Source organism: Miscanthus floridulus, chromosome 9 (genome assembly GCF_019320115.1).
Source record: "Miscanthus floridulus cultivar M001 chromosome 9, ASM1932011v1, whole genome shotgun sequence".
In the NCBI taxonomy this organism is placed as follows: Eukaryota; Viridiplantae; Streptophyta; class Magnoliopsida; order Poales; family Poaceae; genus Miscanthus; species Miscanthus floridulus.
This window is the reverse complement of record NC_089588.1, coordinates 91,019,879-91,042,642: the sequence shown is the minus strand read 5'-3', so window position 1 is coordinate 91,042,642 and position 22,764 is coordinate 91,019,879. Positions and strand designations below refer to the sequence as shown.

Below are 22,764 nucleotides of genomic sequence, written 5' to 3'. Positions count from 1 at the left end.
CAGAAATACAAGTGGGCACACTTGATCAGGAAAGAAATCTTTTTCTTTTTTCTTTAGAGAACCATGCATTCTTCGGACAACCGGAATCTTCGGCTATAATCGTGGTCTACTGCTCTCTGTTCTGACCAGAATACTGGCACATTCAATTGGTCAATGTTTCAACCAGTTGGAGATGACATGAAGACGGATCGCATTAGCCGAAGGAGATCGAACAGCGTGTCGCAGCATAATACATGGTGCTCGGGGACTAGCTGTGGGGGTATTAACCCCTATACCCTTACGGCTAGGCTTGGGCCGGCCCGGACCAGGGGATCTGGCCCACTAGAAGACGACGCGCGGCCCGACCAATCTGTTCGAAGTCCCGCGCAAGGAATCAAGGCAGATTTGGAGATCAAGCAAGATCCTTGTCGGTTAGAGTAGGAATCCTTATCTAGCCACTTATGACAATTGTAACTGGTTATGATTAGTTTCCAGATCTATAACCTTGCCCCTCGGACTATATAAGGCGGGCAGGGGACCCCTCTAAAAAACATCTCTCATTGACATACAACAATATAATCAGACGCATGACGTAGGTATTACGCCTTCACGGCGGCCGAACCTGGATAAAACCTCATGTCTGTCTTGCGTCACCATCTTGTTTGTAGCTTGCGCATCTGTCTGCCGATAATCTACTACCTTGGGCATACACCTAGGTAGACTGCCGACTATATTTCGTCGACAGGGCGAGGGCGAGGTCTCGCGATCGTCGATGGGAGGCGCGAGGAGGAGGGGAGATCGTGCGTGACATGAGGCGTAGCGAGGGAGGGGGCGCGAGGCTGCGGTATCGCAGGCTACGGGGCGTGGTGGATGCAGGCCGCGGTGAAGGGGGAAGGGAGCGAGGGGTGCGGGGTGCGGGATCGATAGAGTTTCCTTCCTTTTGAATTTTGTCGCAAAAAGGAAGGAGAAGAAGGAGCGAGGTGTGCGGGATCGTAGGAGGCTGGACGATGGACCCACGTTAGAATATCGCACCAAAAAGTATCCACATTTTATTCTTTTTAGTTGTAGTATAGGAGAGGAGATAGGAGATAGATAGAGATATGGTCAGATAAAACAACGGTACTGATTGCTGTTTTATTCGGACAAGGAATTGGTCCAATGGACCTCTGTGAGAGCCTTGTCACCAATATCCCTAATCCACGGCCCACATACCTCCACCCCCACCCCCTAGTCCATACGACCCCAATCCCATCCCCTAACCCTATCCTCTATCCTGGCGAAGTGGCCCCACGGCGCGAGCGCGAGGTGCGGTCGCGGCGGCTGCGACTTGACCTGGGCCGTAGATGTAGCCTGTTCCAAAGTCATCGTCCGCATCGCACGGCCGTTGCCCGTTGAGGAGGAGCAACTCCGTTTTCCTTCTCCCGTTCACCCCGAAGGCGCAGGGCGCGCTCTCTCTCTCTCTCCTGGCGATCGACGACCGTAGCGGCCGCCCCACGCCAGGTGCCCAGGTTTTCGTCGGGCCCTTCGCCATGTCTTCGCCGGACCCTTCGCCGTCGTCGAGCACCCAACAGGTATGCCCACCCCTTCTCTGCTCCCCCCTGCTGTGCGGTGCCGAGGACCCAAACCCTAACTTAGGCTATTTGGTGTACTCGGATCTGATCTAATTGCAAGCGTGTACATGTATAATGCCTACCAAATTCGGTTTTGCTGCAAAAGTTATCCGGTGTGCATATGTCCACCCATGTCCTTTTACTGGATCCACCCCTGCAGTTGGTCTTTGGTTTGTTGGTTTGCTCCGTAGAGATGCAGGTTGGAGGGTTAGGGAGGAGCTAACTTGTTTTTGTTTCTGCATTGGTACCTGGACTTGCGAATCCAGCAGAAACAATTGGACAGTTTGGCAAATCTACTGGCAGAGGCAAGCAGGTAATGTTGCTATGAACCTTTCCGCTCAGTTTAATAATAGCAAAATTGCTGGTAATTTTGTCGTGTCGATATGTGATGCTCATAATTTCTATCGGTGTGTTACTAATTACAGCTACTGATATAGTGATATACAATTCGTAACAGTTTAGTTTGTCTATTGATTGGTTCATAATTTCATATGGTATGATAACTCTTACCAACGTTCTCGTGAAATGCCAGGTTCTACCGCAGAGCATATAATGAACTGTTCTCAGGTGTAACTACTGAGCAGGAGCCTGAATCATCGACTAATACTCCTGAGTATATGCTTTTTGGGTGGCATCTCTTCTTAATGCTTCGTTCGAGATCACCAGAATTGTTCAAGGACCTGGTGTCCTGCATCCATGGATTAGTTGCTGTATTGGTCAGTTTGCTTATTTCCCCTTTCTTTTGTTTCATTATGGATTTTTGAACTATGACTCCTTTAGTGCTGTGAGCTGCTGCCTGTATTTTTGATTGATCACAGAACTGCTTACTGCAATGCAGGCCATACTTTTGATCCACGTGCCAGCTAAATTTAGGAGCTTCACGATTGAAGGCTCTTCTCACTTAAGTAATTGTTCTTTCTGAATCTATTTTTTAATTTGTTCATTCAGCATGTGGCCCGTAGTTATGTTTTTTTTTTGGTTTGCTTGAATTCAGTCAAACAAACTGAGAAAGGCGTGGATCTTATTGCTTCGTTATGTCATAATTATCATGCCTCTGAAGAACGTTTGAAAGAAATGATGGACAAGTCTCACAAGGCAATAGAAGACGTTTTCGGCATGAAAGCACTAAGTGCTTCAGAGTGCAAAACAGAAAATTTGGATAAGATAGACACAGGCATGGAACCCTTCCTTCAAATGTTTGTGCATGCAAACCTAGTTCTGATTATGCCGCATGCTTAAATTAGCTGAATTGTTATTGTTATGTCAATGTTCTGTTGCAGATGGCCTGATGTATTTCAAAGGTCTCATTGATATGGAGTGTTTCCAGTCAAATCTGGAAAAAATGGAGAAACTATGTAATTCTAATAGCTGTGAAGGGGAGCTTGATTTTAAATCAATTTTGATCAATAATGATTATATCCCCTGTGCTGAGAACTCGCCTGGGGATTCCACCAATTTAGGATGTTCAAAGGTATCCAGAATGGTTTGTAAATTTCAGTAGGTTGAATTTCTTTTTGCAGATTGTATCAATCGATTCTTTTTCTTCTTTTGCAGCGTGTCTTTGAAATATTGGCATCTCCCACAAAGACAATAAAGAACATGCTGACTGTTCCTAGTTCCCCTTTGTCACCCGCCACCGGTGGTTCAGTCAAGATTGTGCAAATGACACCAGTAACTTCTGCCATGACGACAGCTAAGTGGCTTCGTGAGGTGATATCTTCATTGTCAGAGAAGCCTTCATCTAAGCTTCAGCAGTTGCTGTCATCATGCGATACGGATTTGACAAGTGCTGTCACAGAAAGGGTCAGCATAGTTTTGGAAGCAATTTTTCCAACCAAGTCTTCTGCTGATGGGGGTGGCTCATTAGGCCTCAATTGTGCAAATCTCTTTGATATTCCATGGGCAGAAGCCAGAAAAATGGAGGCTTACAAGTTGTACTATAGGGTATTAGAGGCAATCTGCAGAGCTGAGTTACAAAACAGCAATGTAAATAATCTAACTCCATTGCTGTCAAATGAGCGTTTTCACCGATGTTTGATTGCATGTTCAGCGGAGCTAGTATTGGCAACACATAAGCCAGTCTTCATGATGTTTCCTGCTGTTCTTGAGAGTACGGGTCTAACTGCATTTGATTTGAGCAAAATAATTGAGAACTTTGTGAGACATGAAGAGACCCTCCCAAGACAATTGAAAAGGCACCTAAATTCCTTAGAAGAACAGCTTTTGGAAAGCATGGTATGGGAGAAAGGTTCATCATTGTATAACTCACTGATTGTTGCTAGGCCATCTGTTGCTTTAGAAATAAAGCGCCTTGGTCTTTTGGCTGAACCAATGCCATCTCTTGATGACTTAGTGGCAAGGAAGAATATTCATGTTGAGGGCTTGCCTGCCACACCATCTAAAAAACGTGCTGCTGGTCCAGGTAATTTGCTACTCAGCCTTAGTTTGATGTTTCACATTTAGTCTATAGGTAGCAGTCATTATATTCAGTGCGTTAGTCACTATAATTGCTATCACTGCCATTTTATCAGCAGAAGCTGGAATGAAATATCGGTTCAGTATTAGCATTGTGTCCTGAAGGTTAAGATTAGCTTTATTGCTGAAAGGCAAAAAAAGTAAAGGGTAATGTGGTCGAAAATTATGGTCAGGAAAGATGAAAATCAGCCTTAATAATGTGAAACTTCTGCACCAATGAAACTTCACCCTGAATTTGTTTGTTTGTAGCAGTACAAATGTACAATGTATTCTTAGTAAATGTACAATGTATTAGTGTAAAGTATGCTCCTTGTCACTATTAGTGCAGAAGGTAACATGAACTCAAGTTGCGGTGCAGGATCTATTTTCCTTTATATCAATTGTGTAACAGTTTTGTATAAGTGACTTTTTGAACAAGGAATTTATGACAATACAGGTGCCTTTCCAATTGGGTACCATCTAAAAATTTGAAGGTTCAATAACCTTAAAAATTAAACTGCAATATTTTTGAAACAAGAATTCTATTTGGTACTCCTCTTTGTTCCTTTTAGGCTTTTGACTCTTCTCTCTATTTTATTCACCACATGTTTCTTGCAGATGACAACGCTGATCCTCGATCACCAAAGAGATCGTGCAATGAATCTAGGAACACAGTGGTAGAGCGCAATTTGCAGACACCTCCACGCAAGCAAAGCCAAATGGTGTCGACTAGTTTGAAAGCAAAATGCCATCCACTCGAGTCCACATTTGCAAGGTTTAGTCACCTGTTTCAGTTGTACTAGTATTTATGCATTCTACTTTTCTGTTAACGAAACAGAAGTATTGTTTTACCATTTGTCTACTTTGCAGTCCAACTGTCAGTAATCCTGTTGGTGGGAATGAAAAATGCGGTGACGTGACAATTCAGATATTCTTTTCCAAAGTATGGATCTTCTCATAATCAGAACTTCACTTCTATGATTTATCTTCTTTCCTTAAGTTTTGATTTTGACCTGCAATTTCTTCAGATTCTGAAGTTGGCTGCTGTTAGAATAAGAAACTTGTGTGAAAGGGTTCAACATGTGGAACTGACAGAGCGTGTCTATAATGTCTTCAATCAGATTCTTGATCAACAGACAACATTATTTTTTAATAGACACATCGATCAACTTATCCTTTGCTGTCTTTATGGTGTTGCAAAGGTATCATTTACACTATTTAATGAGCTTCCTGTCATTATTTCCCTTTTATCTAGGCTGGCTGACCAATGCCTTCTCTGACAGGCTTGTAAAGTAGAACTCTCATTCAAGGAGTTACTCAACTATTACAGAAAAGAAGCACAATGCAAACCAGAAGTTTTTCAAAATATCTATTTGGGGAGTAGGAATCGTAATGACGTATGTACCTTGGCTTCTATATTGCACCTTTATTCTGACAGTTCTTTCTTCATTCTTCGGGTGCTCCTTATTGCTTGTTTTTCTGAAAGTTATTTGCTATCAACAGGTATTAGTATCACGCCATGTTGATATCATTACTTTTTACAACGAGGTGTTTGTTCCAGCAGCCAAGCCTTTCCTGGTGTCACTAATATCATCTGGTACTCGTCCAGAAGACAAGAAGAATGCTAGTGGTATATGCTATACCCACTTTCTCAGTTTGAACTGTTATTTCTTTTCCTATGTGTCAATGATGTCATTACTCTTGCTTAGGCCAAATTCCTGGATCTCCCAAGCCATCCCCTTTCCCAAATTTACCAGATTTGTCCCCGAAGAAAGTTTCAGCGTCTCATAATGTATATGTGTCTCCTTTGCGGCAAACCAAGGTTTTTTTTTCTCATTCTTCGCTTTACTTTCTACAGCACACTAATGTGTCAACAACAGCATCAATGACAAAGCCGTTGTGTCCCAAGTGTGGGGCAGGCTAGAGGTTAAGTCTCACAAGAGCCATAACACAGTAGTGTATCGTGTTGATGAGAGAATTTTTCTAGGCCACTCCTTACATTTCATTAAATGCTGGGAATAATTCTTAAGAATTGAGATGGAGATTACCTAAGTTCCTTAGGGTTGGCATACCTTTCAATACTACAGCTTGTTGTCACCACATTTCATTTTATTGTAAGTTATTTTAAGACTAGTCAATGCTGCTATGAGGGTGGGTGGTACTGCTTCCGCCTTATTGTCCACTTCATATCATAATAGTAATGCTGTCGAATCATTAGCACTTATCTCTTTACTGCATATATAACACATTCCTCTATGCCACTTGTCAGATGGATTTACTTCTGTCACCAAGTTCCAGAAGTTTTTATGCATGCATTGGTGAAGGCACCCATGCTTATCAGAGCCCATCTAAAGATTTGGCTGCTATAAATAGCCGCCTAAATTAGTATGAATCTCAAAATGACACTTTCTTTTCTACGACATGGTTTCATGTCTACAACACTAATTTATACCACTCCGTTTCTTGTTAAATTTGCAGTAGCGGCCGGAGAGTAAACAGTCGATTAAACTTCGACATGGTGAGCGACTCAGTGGTAGCTGGCAGTCTGGGCCAGTCAAATGGTGGTTCTACCTCCTTGGATCCTGCAGCTGCATTTAGCCCCCTTTCAAAGAAGAGAGAGCCAGATACTTGATCAAATATAAATGGCGACTGTCGTATATAGCTCACAGCTCCATGCTCCATAGCAGTCTATTCTTCTGAATAAGTGGGTTAACTGGAGTGATTTAACTGTACATGTATGTGTTGGTGAGAAGCAGCAGTTTATAGGCAGCAAACTGTTTCAAGTTAGCTTTGAGGTTGTATCGACATTTCCCTGCTAATTGAACATATTAGATTGTAACATCCGCTGTGTAGAATGCTAATGAATCTTTAGTTTTCAGTGGGTTGACATAATAAATCCTTATCCTAGTTGGCTGGTTGTTGGGAGACATTCATGATTCATCAGGGTTATATTTGGTTGTCAAATAGTACTGTACTTAATTCATATCTTTCATATTTTTCACTAGCATTGGCAACCCCAAATTGCTTTCCTGACTAGGCTCATATTCTTCACAGGTATAAGCATGCGAACTCTAAACTATTTGAATCCTTTTATATATTCTAATTTTTAATTACTTTCTCTGTTTCTGCTACTTTTGTACTGTGTATTTCCAGCTTCTCCATCAGACTGATGGTTCCCTATTCAGTACGCTGCAAGTGATTTGACATATATGGCTTATCCTTCAGGTATGTCTCATGTTGACTTCATTGCTTTTGTAATGGTACTGTTGACTTCATTGCTGGTTAGAATCAACCTTTACTGCTTTATATTGTTCTACTATTTTTGGCTTGCACAGCCAGGATGATTGGTTTTCTGCATCAATCAATCCTTTTCTCAGGACACAAGATAATTCTTGTATGCTACACTTCCCAAATTGCAATTAGTTCAGAAGTCTACCTTCTTTCATTCAGTTAGTTCTCAGCAACACTGAATGGGTATGAATCAGTTGTTCCAATAGATGTTCATCTGTTTATTCCAAACAATCTGACATCACATCTCTTTCTGCAGGTGAGATAAGGAAAACCTGAAACACTATCACCATTTAAAACATTGGCTCCTGGAAGTTCAGGTGATTAGCAAAGCTCCTTCATCTACATCTGACATTGGCATGTATGGTAGAGTCCAGCAACTCCTGTGATGGCAGGAGTCGTTCTTAAACAGCAGCTGCTCCTTCAGTTTGTTCAGCGCTTCTCATATCTGATTGTATTGACCAAGAGCATCCACCTTGCCTTCTGGTACCAACTGAATGAGCTGCTGACGCCGACTCATCTGCATAATGGCAGATTAGGTGTGGCTGTATAATGAGATGCTTACCCATCTTTACGAGCTCAGGCCATGATTCCAGCAGCACTTTGACCTGGGGTGCAAATGTGAAGGCCCTGCAAGCACTTTCCAGGCTACACCAATCCTGCTTGCTTCTTGAAGATCCATTTTTCCTATGTTGCCACCTAAATAAAAGCCATTTCTGGCTGTTGTTATGTCTATCCTTGACATATCAATAGATTAGTGTTGGGTTGCAGTCATGCGGTGTTTAAGTCTCTGAGAAGGCGAGAAGTCATTGCTGCCAGCATTGTGATCGTCAGGCACAATAGTACTCAAAAGTGAGAGCGACTTGTTGCCAGCAAATGGAGAAGGGCGATATAGGTTGATAATCAAATTCAGTTCTCTGTATACAAGCCGCAGATTTTGTTTAGAGTTAGCTTTTGAGATTCATCATTTCATTCTTCTGAGATTCATCATTCATTTCACAGATTCTGTGTGTTGTAACTCCTGAATACGAGTAGAAATTAGAATGCTAACTGACCTTAATTTTCACCGAATAATTTGCTACCATTTTCAGTATGAAGTCCTTGTCCTAAATTTTGGAATGTATCTGTCATGGGTATATTTTGTCTTAAATACTTGTCCTGCTGGTTTTATAGCATTTGATTTTTACATATTTTTAGTTTTGTACTAGCATTTTCTCTACCAAATCATATTTCTTGCTTTTGGAATGTGTTCCGGTTTTATAGCACCTTGTCAGTTGTCACTGAATAGTGCATTGGATTCATGTGCTTCTAAATTTCCTCTTGTGCTTACTTTCTCTAATTCTCCTTTCGTACTGTATTCCTCCACTTGTTCATGGGACTAATGGTTCCATATTCAGCGCACTGCAGTGATTTGACAGACGAAGCTTCTCCATCAGTTATGACACTCATGCCCTCTGCTGTGTTTTTGGGACGAGTATGCATTTTGTATGTCACATGTTTAAGGAAATTACTTTTGCGATGAACAAATGTTGAACTGTGATCCCATTGCCTGGGCCATTTAATTCATTGTCATCACAAAGAGTGCTGAGTTCAGTATGCACATCTTTTTGCTGGCACTGAGCTATTTTGTATTGCCCTGCGCATCCAGAGCAACCTATTTTCTTTTCTCCACCATTCAGTTGTGTTCTCAGGACACTGCATAATAATTCTTATAGGCTTCAAGAACATGGTACAGTTTTCAAAATTGTTTTTCATTCATATAATAAGGATAAAAAAATTCACAAATAGAACTTTAAATTTGTTAGCTTGTTTCTTCCAATTAGTTCTCAGCAACATGAAACGGTTATGTAAACACTAGAATTTGTTCTGGTGATTCCGCAAGGTTCTGACATTGCAACTCTGTGTGCAGGTGAGATTTGAAGCCCGAAACACTGAACCCATCATCGACGTCTGAACCATTTGGCCCCTGGAACTTCAGATGACGACGAGGAAAGCCGCTGGCCACCTGCCATTGGCGTGAGATCAGCATCAGCACAGCACTACCGCCCCTTCGGCGGCAGCCGGCATCACCATGTACAGGCTCGACGAGTCCACCAGCTCTGGCGATGGCAGAGGCCTGAATTCGTTGCTGTCGAACTGCAGCTGCTCCTTGAGCTTGTCCAGAGCTTCCCGCATCCAGTCATACCGACACAGACTGTACGCCTCCTCAACGGGTACCTGAACATGTATGTGCAAGAACTGCATGAGCTGCTGCTGTGAGATCAAAATCTGCGAAATGGCGAGCTGCTACTAGTTGCAGCAGAATGACATGCATGCATGCTCACCCATCTCCTGCCATGGGTGACCTGCTCAGGCCAGATCTCCAGCAGCTCTGTGACTTGCAGTCCGAACATGAAGCCCTTGCAAGCCCCTTGCAGACCACAGCTGTTCTGTTTGCTCTTGCTCTTGAAGATCCATTCTCCCAGCGGCGTCGCCTGAACGAAAGCCATATTTTTCAGCTGTTAGCTATTTATTTATGTACTGACAATCCACCCCATGATTTTTCAGTCGTTAAATAAAATACTCAAAAGTAAGAACAATGCTCCTTATTGCCAAGGAATCGATCAAGGAACAGATGTCTGTATTTTTTTTTACCAAAAAAATCTAATATATTGATTCTCCCATGCTCTTGTTTATTAGTTATTATATCTCTCATTCTCCGAAGTACATGTGAAGTACTGCTGGCAATAATGCTGATTATCCCCCATGTCAGCACATGAAACTCATGAGCACGGATTAAGCATGATGGTGGCCGTGCAGCATATGGGCCGGGGTTGTTGGCCACCGTACCTAACCATTGCCCATTCGTGCATTTGTTCCTACTGGATGTAGCAAAGAAAACTACAATTTTGGCCATGCTCATCATGCTGAGCATCTTTTTCAATGGTTTGAAATCTTACATCTCACACTTGAATAGTTGATGAAGCGTGCATCACGTTTTTTCCTTCACCAAAAAGAAAATTTCCTTGCTACAAAACACCATTAAAGAGGTATAGGCGTGTAGCTAGCTAGCAATATATGGCGTATGAGCTACATATATATAGAGGAGCACTAGCTTGAGGCATTTCTCTTAGGTGCTAGCCACTTAAATTTTTTGGAGGAAAGCTAGCCACTTAAAATTGACCGTTCTATCGCGCCCATCACATAGCAAAATGACACGCATGAAAATGACCGGAAACATCCTATCCTACTAGTCTACTACCATGCATATCTAATCTGATGCTCTAGAAAGGCAACAACAAAAATCCAAACATGCCACGGCACTAAGCCAACAGACTCCCCTATCATGCATGATGCAAGCATAGATAAAATATATATTATTATGATCTACTAATCCACCAGCTAATAGTATAATAGTATACACTAATAAATAAACCGGGAAACATTGCCACGTCAAGAATAGGTCATCAAGCTAGGCACCCACGCTGATAATGCCCTTGACGCCTGCTTCCTCGAAGGCCTCCCTGCACGCAGCTTCGTCGATGCTCTCGTCGTCCTCCCATCCACCCTGCAGCAACATCAGACACCAGCCAACGCACATGATGTTACATATCACAAATAAAAACTTTTCATTTGCTCCTGATCTGATGAGAGCTTATATTCAGCATCATATACATAATTGAGCAATTGTTCATATTCTTTACATGCATGATTGATTAAAGGGCGCGTATGGTATGACCATCTGATCTTGCTGTCTCACCTTTGGGAAGATGAGATCGCTTCGCTTGGGCGTCGAGATCATGAGCACTTGCAGCCTGCCTAGCACGTCCTGCTGGCAGCTTTTCTCCCCAACATCCTCCTCGAGCATGTAAGGAACGCATCTGGTATAGGAATCAAGAACATATATACATGATTAACTAATGTAACAGGAGTACTATTTCATTGAATATACAAAGAGAAGTCCTTGCTAATTACTATGTATAATGTTATTGTGCATCTACACCTTCGGTAGCAAGTGAAAGGCTATATAACTACATGTTCTTTCCTGTTCTTAAACTGAACAGTTGTGATTTTATATGACCCTGTGAGTATTGGAGAGATTTTTATATATTTATACCTTCTTGTCAAATTGCTAATCAAATGCATGTAGACCATGATATGCTTAATGAACAAGGTGTGCGTGCGTGGTGTTTATAGCAAACTAGTTAATAGGTACCCTGAGACAAGGCGGTAGCATCCTTCGTAGCGCTGCCGGAGGCGCCCCTGCCTCGCGCAAACCATGGTGGGCGTTGGCGGCGATGGCGACGATGATGCAGGAGGCGCCATCTTCTCTCTTCTCCACAGGAACAATCTCCTTGTTAGCTGAACAAGAACCTACGCAAACAACTACAAATCCAGGTCACAACCTATTCATGCACACATGTACATCGTCAAAACAAAACCTCCAAGTTAACACACCAAGTTAACACACACACACACACACACACACACACACACACACACATATATATATAGGCAGATATGTATCTATACAGATTAGTAAGCTCACCTCAAGAAGACAAATCCAAGAGCGATTCAACCTCTCTCTCATCACACCCAAAGCCTGCAGAGAATGGTATCCTTGCTGCTGATGATGCCACAAGCTTCTCCCAGCTGCATGCCACTGACCCAAAGAATCTCTCCCTTTGCATTAGTCCACTGCCCTGATGCAATTGGATGGAGGCTCTAGATTTGGGAGATATATGGCTGCAAGATATATAAGCCCAAATGGCCGGAGGATCGGACAGACTGATGACCGGACCGGAACCCAATTCTCCTGGAATCTAATCCTTCTATCTGCTGCCTGTGCTGCCTAGACCTTAATTTATATAGCTAGCTAGATACCAGCTAGAGCTTTGGAATTGAGCCCATAGGGGATTATATACAAAGTACCCAGAGGTGGCCTTTCTTCTTGATTCTACTGGTTCTTGGACCTATTTATAAGGAGAAGATGTAGGGCGTAATATGCGTTGAACTCCCTTGGTTTCTGTCTAATCTCGGATGAATCCCTGCTTTTTCTTGTGTTTCCTCAGCTGGTCAATGGGTTGCTAGATTTTTTCTTATTGTGTCAACCAAACCGTGTTACTAGGAAACCGCCAATATGGACGAAGGATAGATCTTGGTCATACATGTTGTCTGTTTCAGTTTATTTACGGATCTGTTTGTACCTAGAACATCCGATCCATTTCCTTTGGCCGTTGCAACTAATTCTCTTATTATAAACAGAGAACGAATAATGAATATAATGACCTTTGTTTCCACTGAACTACCCACACACTGTTTGTACATTAATGTGTATGCTGAGTTACCTACCCAAGTAGAGCGTTACTTTACAACTCTGAGGTTTATTTTTTCCGATAAAAGAATCCTTTATTATGTTTCAAGATCATTACATCGAGTTGATACAATCAACTGAGGTTTGTTTTGACATGACTTCCGTACGGAAGTGTTTATTTAGTTTCTAAAACAAAAGAAAAGAAGTCACAGGCTCCCCAAACCGGCCTGTATGTAGCAGGGTGCTCAGTTTAATGGAATCTAATTCTTTCATTTGGTGGATTCATAATTTGATATGCACCAATTTGGAGGAAAACAAAATAGACTAAAATATGCAGTGGTCTTATACATGCAAGTCATCTGCAAGTCATTTTCTAAGCAAACAGGTCCACTATTCTCTGCTGTAACTTTCTACAAGTACTAGTCATATGCATGCCAAGTGCGTTGCTAGTGAAGTGAAATATTTTATCTTTGATGTAAATAAATTTAGTGGAGGAGGAAACTACTCGACACCTTCCTCCACCCCATTTTCTCTTTTACTAAGCTAGCCACCAAGAAGTTGCAGGTTATATTTAAACTCGGTTGTGCTCTCTGATCCCCTTCATATTCTACTATTCACGGACCATTAGTTGGGAGGGTACATTACTATTTCTCCCCACTAACTTCAAGAGATGGATGACCAGGTTGCTTCCTTGCCTCATATCAACCCTGAATGTAAAAAAAAAAATGGAGGGTCCATGTCTACGTATAACGTGACAAGAACATGCACATTGTGCTAATCAGATTGCGCGATCCCTTGGACCAAAATATAGTTAAGTTTGTATGGGATTGTCTTTCCCCAGACCATTGTTCTAAAACACTACTATCAAATAACATATCTGAACCGTTCTATTTCAAAATAATATGTTTATGTACTGTTGGTCAAAGTGTCATACTGAAGACTGTGTATGCAGTCAATACTCGATACTCTAATACTAATATCTACGGTTAATTATAACTCTATGTCTAGGGGTTAAAAATACTTAATTTAAAACCACATTGGCCTGATTGAGAGATTTTTGGCAAGATGGCTATGATCACCTGACATTTTTGAGCAACCTCAAACTAAGAGCCACAGGTCCTCGTTTCTAATTAAGGCCCTCTGTTTGGTATGGTTTCTAACAGCTCTGGCTTTTTGACATAGTCTATACTTAGAGGAGTTAGAGCCCATGAAGTCAAAAATAATAGTTTTATTAGCTCCTCCTGCTAGTTCATATTGAGAGGAGAGAGAAAAATAGTTCTTCACCACATTGCACTACAGTGCACGGAGGAGCGAGCCAGAGTTGCTCGGACCTACCTAGATGAGAGGCATCAAGATAATAAATTTAAACGCCACATTGCCACAAGAGGATCCACGCCTAGGTTTGAGTACGTATGTTTGGGGGTAAATGCTGCAAGCTAGTAGATATTGATCTTCTCAAACCAACATCCACATCCACATATGTGCTGAGGCCATCTTTTCAGGGAGCCAGCGCTGGCTCTCCCTCTCCAGGAGAACAAGAGACGGAGACGCAAGTCACAATGTACAAATTAAGAGGATCCACCAGGATCGATCGATCGAGTTGGTCCACTGCTAGGCAAAACGGCAGTTCTTTTGACGGATTCTGGCTGCTGGTCCATGTCCATCCACTAATCCGTCTGCACCCTCGCTTGTCCTCTCGTGGTGTGTGTATGCTTTGACTGCCCAAAAAATTGTCCTGGAACGGACAAAGGATAGGCTTGGTGAGAAATTTCGCGCGGCAGACCGGTTCAACCCAAAAACCCATGATGTGCACGGCTCTCGATCTTCGGGTGGATCCGTTGCAGCACATGGACAGGAAAAGGACACCGAGTTCCTGCCTTTTCTCTGTCGCTCTCGATCTCCGGGTGGCCCAGTTCGCTTTGCAGAAAAAAACAAGGAAATACTGTTTCGGTTGATTTGTTGTGAGAGAAAAATACTGTTCCAGCTGAAAAAACAAGCTGAAAAAGACGAATTATAAAAGAAGAGAACAGGACCAATAGGGGTCTAACACTGTAGCTTTTTATTACGAATGTTCACTTGAAATAATATGAGAGGCATCATGATAAATATGAGTTGAAATGCATAAGTTCTCTCAATTCCTCGATGTTCTGGTGGCCTTGTTGTGCCCAAACGAGCTAATTATTATCTGCTTTCAATAGCAGCAGGACCGAGAGGTCTCTGGTCTAAAAAGACTTCTCACAATTCCTCATGGGGCCGGGGCTGCTGTTCTCATAAAAGTCTTTATATATGTCTTTGGAGTCATCTTAATCTAGGAATCACTTTTCAATGTGGTGGCGATATGATTCTTACGTACTAGTCCCTCAACCTGTGCTGCCGCACAGGCTAATAACTTGAAGAGATATAAGCATTTGAAATTTGTATAAAAATTTTAGGTTCCACAACTTTTACCTTCTTTCAAGTTGGACATATTCGAACACAATGCTCGTCTATATGTATGGATCCAATTGTGATAGACTTTATTTAATAAGATGTATATAATTTCCCATCCTAATATATGGTTGCCGACTTTGCATCGTATCTCCATACATGTGGCATATGCTTAGTTGTCAATATTTTAATATGAAACTGATTATTTTATTTTATTTTTCTTTAATCTTGTTGTGGTAGGCTTTAATACAATTGCTCTATCCACTTTTCCATCCCCATTCATATTGCATCACAACTCCTGACCTCCAAGTGTGTTTGGCATCTGTGTTTAGTTGATGTCTCTCATGTTTTCATATTCTTAAAAATACTCGTATAAATATTTTCTTATTAGTAATCGCTAGTTACAGACTTTTGTTACAGATTACTCTATATGCTTTTCCAAACCTACTCATATTTTTCACATTCGCACTGTACGTTCATATGTGCTCGATCTGTGTTTAGATGAAACGTCAATTATGTATTTAGTTTTGGAAATCGGCATACTCGTCGCTTTATGTACATAGGTATATGTGTTGGAACCGGTGGTGACCACCGAGTTCTCGATTTTGGAGCTGGCTTACAGCCGGCCCGGCTCGTTACGAGCCTGCGCTCCCACAGGTCCCAGGTCCACCGGAGCTGACAACATATAAGGCCTTTGGGCATTCCTCAACCCAAAAGACTAGCCTAATAGGTGGGGGTTCTCCCGCCTTATATGTTGTGCTCCCCCACTGGCTCGTTACCACGAGCCTGCGCTCCTACAGGTCCCAAGTCCACCGGAGCTACAACTTATAAGGCATTGGGCCTTCCTAACCCAAAAGACTAGCCTAATAGGTGGGGGTTCTCCCGCCTTATATGTTGTGCTCCCCCACCATCGCTGCACGATGTGGGACTAAATCCCAACAAATTTGGGTTAAGATTTAGTAGTTAGTTTAGACTATTTTTTAAAATGCAGAGATTTATATCTTTATATATATCTAATGACTATTATTGTCAATGATAATCATATTCTACCAAATACGTCTAACATAAATAACTTGGGAAAAACACTTCATTCTTGTGCATTTTTTGTTTGACAAAATTCATCTACTACAGTACGTAGTTAACTAAGGTTTTTGATTTCCTTAAAATACCATATTGGTGCTTTTCCTCAATACAGAAACGAATAGTGTATTAGTCCTTTTTTTTTATGTTTCTTGGTGATTGTCAGCCGGATAGCACGTGCAATGAATGCTATGAAAATTTTTGCTTGGGTTCTCATATAGGTAAACTGGATAATTTGTGTTTAAATTACATAGCTATGGACTAAATGACGCTGGAAAGGACATTTGCATTTAGAGTTGAGCTCTGACCTGTATTGAGTCATGACGTGGCATCACCCAACAACACCTTGAGCACACCGAAACACTTTGTCGCCGGACTACTTGTCGGTGTTTTGTAAACCGGACTAGTAAATTTATAAGATTGCCGCGGTGCTATAGGAAGACGATGGTAGCATCCAAAAGACACGATGATTTATACTGGTTCAGGCCGGAGCCCTACATCCGGTCTCAAAGATGATCGAGTGCATGTTCCTCGCTTGAATGCTCTGAAGTTCTTACAATGGGGGGGTGCAAGAATGGTGGACGAGGTAGGGGACATAAAGCTAGGAGACGGGCTGCCCGAAGGGAAGCTTCAGGAGCCCTTCTACGGTGTAAGAATGAGTGAATGAGAGTTGGATCCCTAGACAGGTGCCCTGGATGCCCTTATATAGAGCTCAGGACCAGGGCTTGTACAAAGAAGTAGGTTCTCCCGACCGAAGGGTCGTGAGCCTGAGGGGGGACCTAGCTAACTTGGCTTGCAAGCTACGCCGTCTTGTGGTGCACGTCTGGGCATGGGTGTCATCATGGTCTTGTGGCCACGTCGCGGCATGGTGTGGCGTGGTGCTACTATGCCGGTCGTGGCGGCACTGTAGGCACGGTGGTGAGTCGCCAGCCGTCCTTTGCGACGTGGTCCTCGCCGTGGTCTTCGTCATCACCTCCTGGTTTTCGGGGACGTCGTATAGGAGTTGGTAGCTGCCCCTGGGTCATCGATCGCCTTATTAGTTTGAGGGGCTGAGGGAAACAATCTCGATCATTGGGGTCGTGGCTCCTGCCAGGTTGGATGGCCTCTAAGTCAAGGCCTTCGTCATGGATCCCATCCCGTAGTGGGTACAGTCGTACATGTGTCTTGTTGGGCCATATCTGGCCTGTGGTTATCGTACCGGTCGTCACCGCCTTTGGTGATGTTGTCTTGTCTGTGCTGCGTGGTGCAAGGATGGCGTCTGACCGGACCGAGGTGACTGCTGCCCCCTCAGCCTTTGCGGGGTCAGAGTGGCGTGCCTATCCTTGTCAGGACAGGCATGCCTAGCTGTGCTTGACCTCTCCCCGTTCCTCCCAGGGGTCGGGACGGTGGAGAGGTCATGGCCAGCCTCCATTGTAGCGCTTGGCCTGGTATTCTTGGATTAGCTGGGCCTCGGTCGTTCGTGCCTTTGCTAGCGGATATATTGTGGGCCGCGTGGCCCACTAACTAATCGGTGCCTTGAGATACTCCGGGGTTATAACTCCAACAGTAGCCCCTGAGCATTTTTGCAAGCATGAAGTGATCGTAGAAGCGCTGAGATGCGTGTACGTTTGTGCACAGGTTCGTAGTCGTGGCCTGCTCGAGCTTCGTTGCTCGACCCTTCGTGGGCTGGTGCGTTCAATGCGGTAGGTGGCCGCTACGTTTGGCCTTGTCAGGACACCCTGAGGACATGGTACACGACTGTTGAGCCCTGCCATGTCAGTGTGCCATGTTTCGGGGTTCGTGACCTAGGCAGGGCTAAGTGTTCTCGTCGACGCTGTATTGGCCCGACCTCGCTCGGGCATCTGACTTTGGTTGTGACATCTGTGGCTCGCCATGCAGTGCGGAGGTTTTAGGCTGCTCAATCCTCGTCCCTGGCCTATAAATAGAGGCCTTCCTATGGTTTGAACCACTCATGGCTGTAACTTCGAGTCCTCTTGGATTATCCTAAATGGCTAGATGCTGAGGGGGCGAAGAGACGAGAGAGAAAAGTTTGTGGAGAACTATGCGGTTCTTGTTATACATCCCACTGGGGGTCGCCTATGATGGCCGGGGCCAATGTTGCCCCTTCCAACAGCTGGTGCTAGAAGGGAATTTGCGAGCAGGGGAGGATGAGATGCCGTGAATGCTGGCTCCATGATCATGCAGCCTTGATTTTACCTGTGCCTGAGTGGCACCTGTTCCCGCGGTGGCTGTTGATCAGGGGAAGGTTCGCCCCGCTGATGCAAGGCATCAGAGTGTGCAGGCAGCGAGTCGGTTCTCTGGATGCATCGTGACGACACGGCGAGATGTTCTGCGCCGGGGGCCATTTCACCTTCCTCTCCTCCCTGCGTTCTTCAGTTTTGGGGGGTTGCGATGCCGTGAGGGAGCCTTCAAGGTGTTCTGTTTCACCTTGTCCGACCGTGCTCACAGTTCGTACCCTCGGTGGCATCGTCCTCAAGGTGGGGTCGGGCTTTTCTCTTTTTTGCCTTCGTGGCTTGGCCGCGCGTGTAATGCCCATACCACGAAATGTAATATTCAAATTTTATATTCTTCCCTCGAGGTCGTGCCTTCGTGGTTCGGTTATGGGGCTTTGTTACCAAGGTTGATACTTCCGTGCGTGTTGCCGACCTCCATTCCTGCGAAATGGGGAGGCCGTCCTCAACTCAGGAGTCTTTACCTCATTTGTGCTTTGACTATGTTGGGCCAAAGGCCCCTCATCTACCGATGGGTTGTAGTCTCGTTTTCAAACGATGGCGTGATCGCGAGGTGTATCCCCCTAGCCAAAAGTTGTCACTCAGGCTCAAGTGGACCCAGATCGTCCGTGCTCGGATCATGGTTGGTTGTTTCTATGGGGTTTGGCATTGCCACGAGAAGAGGGCATCGCAGCGAGCCCCGGGCACCCGAGTGACCATTCGCGAGGCGTTGTTGATCCTTGTGGGTCTGTCGGTTTTAGGTCGTGGATCTGGGATCCCAGAAGGGGCTTGTCATGGGGATTCCGCCCTGCTTATTTTAGGATCCTTGGTTGCCTTGGGGGCGCTGCGGCTTGATTTTCGGTCAATTTTGATTTCGCATGGAGAGGCATGTCCACCGTAAGCACGCGTTCGGAGCGGTGCGCCTCGTCGGGTTCAATTGGTAATCCAAGTGGGACCTAATATCCTCCCCAATCGATATGGAGTTTGGCTGTGCCTCGTCGAGAGACGTCCCATAAATCATCGGCTATCAATCCCGTTGGTCCCCAACCGCCTCCGTAGTGGCTAGAGGGCAAGATGCCTCCCCCAGTGGGGGTCAACCCAGGAGACTTCAAAGCGGATGACTCGAACACTGGGAGAGATGGTTGTGTGGCTCTGCAACACTGATTAGAGCCATGGGGGCCCATTTCCTCCCTGCCCCTATCCCTTTGTGGCCTCAAGTCCTTCTAAGGACCGGCTAGAAGGACAAGTTCCTAGATACGACATGGGGTCATGGACGTGGTGGGTCACTCTGCACGTGGACGTAAGGGATCATTGCCTCCTTGGTCACTGTGCGGCTTAACGGCAACTGGTTTCACATGAAGCACGAAAATGTTGAGTAGGAAATTAAAGAGATGGACGAGGGGGGCTAGTCTTATGTGCGCTCTGCCTGTTGCTTCTTCACACCTCGTCCTTCGTCTTGTTCCGCTAGGGCCATTCCTGTCCACGACCTTTTTGCAAAAGGGTGAGTTTTTGAATTCGCGATGATAGGAGGCTTAATATATGTGACAGAACCGACCAATTTATAAGAGAACAAGTACAATGGCAACCATCGAAACGATCGCATTGTCATACTTGAGCCTATATAAACCCGATAGTCCGTCGAGTACCACAAAAGGTCTCGATTCATCGCTAACATACAACCAAGATCATACATGATTCAACATACATGCCACCTATTACATAGAGTTCACAATTACATTACCATCCATCAAAGTACAATTAAAACTTATTACAACCCAAGTTCTAATAAAGTAGTAGTAGTAGCGGAAGCAAAGGTAGTTTTGAAACTAACATCTCACACCATTGTTCAAATACTTGCCAGTTTGTGATCACATCCCACAAAAGCATCATAGATTAGATATATAGAAGCGCCTTGCCCATGGCCTACTCCTCGTCCACGGCGGGACATAAGCAGTTCTTATAATATCCATGATAGACTATATTATCTGCAACAAGTGGGGAAATAAACCCTGAGTACAAGAAGGTACTCAGCTAGACTTACCCGTCATAAACCAAAAATAATGTGACTCCAAGGATCATACAAGGCTTTATAAGTGGAGCTAGCTTGACAATATTTTGCATAAAAAGCCACTAGTTCCACTATACATTTTATAATTCGGGTATCAAGTTGATTATAGCTATTCACCTCTAGATTAACAACTAACCTATGCCAAACATGTGATATATAATTATGTAGCATCACAATAATAACCATAGCTGGTGTAGTATTCCTATGTCCAATATAACCATCAAATTCCATAGTCCAATTACTACGATGCTGGGACTAGTCGAGTTTCTCACTATCCGGGAGAGACGACAATTCAAATCGGTTGCAACCAGCTGGGCAGTTATTCCTAACACAAACCCACACTTCCCCCACCGGGGTCACATTGGGTCACCTTTGGTACAACTCAGGTCCACATTTCGCGGGTTCGATCAGCGCCGCACAACCAGGGACAACCTGCTGCCAGGACGTTCAGGCTTGGCCCGCCCTTGGGCTCACGTCTAGCTCCCCGCACATCTTTACAACCATCCAGAGTGCACACTCTAATAGAACGAGGCCTGACCTGAGTTGAGTTATTCGACTTCACGGTCGGAATGAGTTATCTGGCCAGCTAAGTGAGAGGCATGCGTTCAATCTCAACAGAAGCGCCAACAACGGTACGCTCCTTAATCGACACAAACGGGATCAACATAGCCAACCCACACCATGTGCATATAAGATCTCGCCCGGTCTCCACTTAGATAACATTCCATGGTTATTTTCCACGATAGCAAATATAGCCACCGTGCTCGGGTATCCACCTATATCTCGCAGGTGATAGGAAATCACCCAACTTCTACCGGTCTAAGCATGGCTAAGCATATGTTCGATCCTAGACCTACATAGGGTTCAAGGTATATTTCTGGACAAGGTAGTTCTATGCATCAAGTGTTTCCAACCAACTCTTATAACCTAATGCATCAAACATAAAGGACTCAAGTGATATTTGTAAAAATATAGGAGGCTTAGAATGCTCCGGGGCTTGCCTTTTAGAAAGGAGGTAGGCCTATGATCGGGGCACTCCGGTAATTCTTCAGAAGCTTGCTCCTCGCTTTTGGGGGCTACCTGCTATGGTGCCTCGTGATTCTCCTCCTCCTCTGCCTCAAACTCCAAGAGTGTGATTTCTTCTGGCGATCCTATATGCATGAGCGCAAAATAAGATACAAGAATGCACAGGTAATGACATGGATGATATGATATGATGCATAAACATAAATATTCTTAACAACAAGGTATTAGGGTGATAACAAGATTAACTTTCTTTTACTGAGTAGGTGCATATCTCCTCTCTAGTAATTAAACAAACACCTATCTAGCATTTTCTGGGCTGCAAGACATCAGCTACTTGTTTTGACCATAACTAGAGTTATACGCATCCAAACACTATGGTTGTGGACTTTCTGGAAGGCTTATGAAATTTCCTACAACTCTCTTTTAATCATATTAAGGTTATTCAGTAGCTATCTAGGATAAGAAATTCAATCTTCTAGATCTATCTAGAGGATAAGCAAATCTAACAGCAGAATTCTAACAGCTATAACTCTTAAACCATTAGGACAAGCAATATGAGTAAGTTATCTACAACTTTGTTATTAACAAGATTCACACCAAACTTCATCTTCATTATGAAAACACCATGACAACAGAAACTATACATGCAGTCATCCAATTAAATTATAGAGCCATAATTAACTAGTTGCCTATAACCAATTATTTCTGAGTGCCACTACTAACATCCAGATCATATGCATCACAAGCACCCTAGAAAACATCATGGTTAAGCCCAAATAATTTATTTATATTCATTTATTAATTTTCGTTATATAATAGGGTGATTTAGAGGATAAATATTTTCAGTGCTCAATAAATTCTTAGAAAATTACAATAGGTTACATATAACCCCAATAGTCTACTGTACAAATTTCATGCCATTTGGATAAGTATAGCAACCTCTACAAAAATGACAAGTTGCATAGGCTTATCTTAGTAAAAATAGTTTAGCCTAGTGAAAAGTGTCAAACAATAGATTTAATATTTTTCTTACTTTCATCCTAGCATAATAACACTGTGTAAAAATTTGGATGATCATATGTTATATATTTTTACCCCATTTATTTTCACTAGAAACTAGCAAATAACAAGGTTAAATAGAAAGACCATATTTCAATTCTATCCTCTGTAGGTTTAGTATTTTTTCTAGCTAGAGCATGCCAACAAAAGACCCACAAAATTGGAATCACAATTTTAGCACTTCCCTAGCTCAAGTTATACATTTTACAAGATAGAAATAAATTTAAAAGCACTTATCTAGATCAATTTAATTCCCTCATAAAAATACCC

The 22,764-nt window shown here is 43.4% G+C and overlaps 2 protein-coding genes across 13 annotated transcripts; one reads left to right on the top strand and one right to left on the bottom strand.

The window, feature by feature from the left end:
* The first annotated feature begins 1,352 nt into the window (after positions 1-1,352).
* On the top strand, positions 1,353-8,391 carry LOC136483944 (retinoblastoma-related protein 1). Of its 10 annotated transcripts, none has more exons than XM_066481112.1 (18): positions 1,355-1,550; positions 1,856-1,902; positions 2,122-2,305; positions 2,428-2,494; positions 2,584-2,763; positions 2,870-3,060; positions 3,144-4,011; positions 4,662-4,818; positions 4,914-4,986; positions 5,072-5,245; positions 5,327-5,440; positions 5,547-5,673; positions 5,753-5,865; positions 6,313-6,428; positions 6,522-7,097; positions 7,197-7,268; positions 7,591-7,651; positions 7,866-8,391. In XM_066481112.1, the coding sequence occupies exons 1-15, from the start codon at positions 1,509-1,511 to the stop codon at positions 6,673-6,675; spliced, it is 2,607 nt and encodes an 868-aa protein (XP_066337209.1). In that variant the 5' UTR covers positions 1,355-1,508; the 3' UTR covers positions 6,676-7,097; positions 7,197-7,268; positions 7,591-7,651; positions 7,866-8,391. The 10 variants fall into 10 exon arrangements, with proteins under 10 accessions (XP_066337212.1, XP_066337209.1, XP_066337208.1 ...); XM_066481111.1 differs by adding an exon at positions 7,421-7,517 and having other exon boundaries at positions 7,591-8,391; XM_066481110.1 differs by adding an exon at positions 7,379-7,517 and having other exon boundaries at positions 7,591-8,391.
* An 849-nt stretch (positions 8,392-9,240) lies between these two features.
* On the bottom strand, positions 9,241-12,247 carry LOC136483945 (nudix hydrolase 13, mitochondrial-like). Of its 3 annotated transcripts, none has more exons than XM_066481119.1 (6): positions 11,860-12,247; positions 11,527-11,716; positions 11,071-11,191; positions 10,795-10,878; positions 9,656-9,805; positions 9,241-9,548 (listed from the first exon to the last, which is right to left on the bottom strand). In XM_066481119.1, the coding sequence occupies exons 2-6, from the start codon at positions 11,634-11,636 to the stop codon at positions 9,360-9,362; spliced, it is 654 nt and encodes a 217-aa protein (XP_066337216.1). In that variant the 5' UTR covers positions 11,637-11,716; positions 11,860-12,247; the 3' UTR covers positions 9,241-9,359. The 3 variants fall into 3 exon arrangements, with proteins under 3 accessions (XP_066337216.1, XP_066337215.1, XP_066337214.1); XM_066481118.1 differs by having other exon boundaries at positions 11,527-11,696; XM_066481117.1 differs by having other exon boundaries at positions 11,527-11,684.
* Positions 12,248-22,764: the final 10,517 nt, after the last annotated feature.

Coding starts and splice junctions, on each gene's coding strand:
- LOC136483945 (XM_066481117.1), bottom strand. CDS start 11,901: ATGAGAGAGAGGTTGAATCGCTCTTGGATTTGTCTTCTTGAG. Junction 11,192..11,526: donor TGCTACCGCCTTGTCTCAGG/GTACCTATTAAC, acceptor TTCCTATACCAG/ATGCGTTCCTTACATGCTCG. Junction 10,879..11,070: donor GCGATCTCATCTTCCCAAAG/GTGAGACAGCAA, acceptor ATGTTGCTGCAG/GGTGGATGGGAGGACGACGA.
- LOC136483944 (XM_066481112.1), top strand. CDS start 1,509: ATGTCTTCGCCGGACCCTTCGCCGTCGTCGAGCACCCAACAG. Junction 4,012..4,661: donor AAAACGTGCTGCTGGTCCAG/GTAATTTGCTAC, acceptor TGTTTCTTGCAG/ATGACAACGCTGATCCTCGA. Junction 5,246..5,326: donor GTCTTTATGGTGTTGCAAAG/GTATCATTTACA, acceptor CTTCTCTGACAG/GCTTGTAAAGTAGAACTCTC.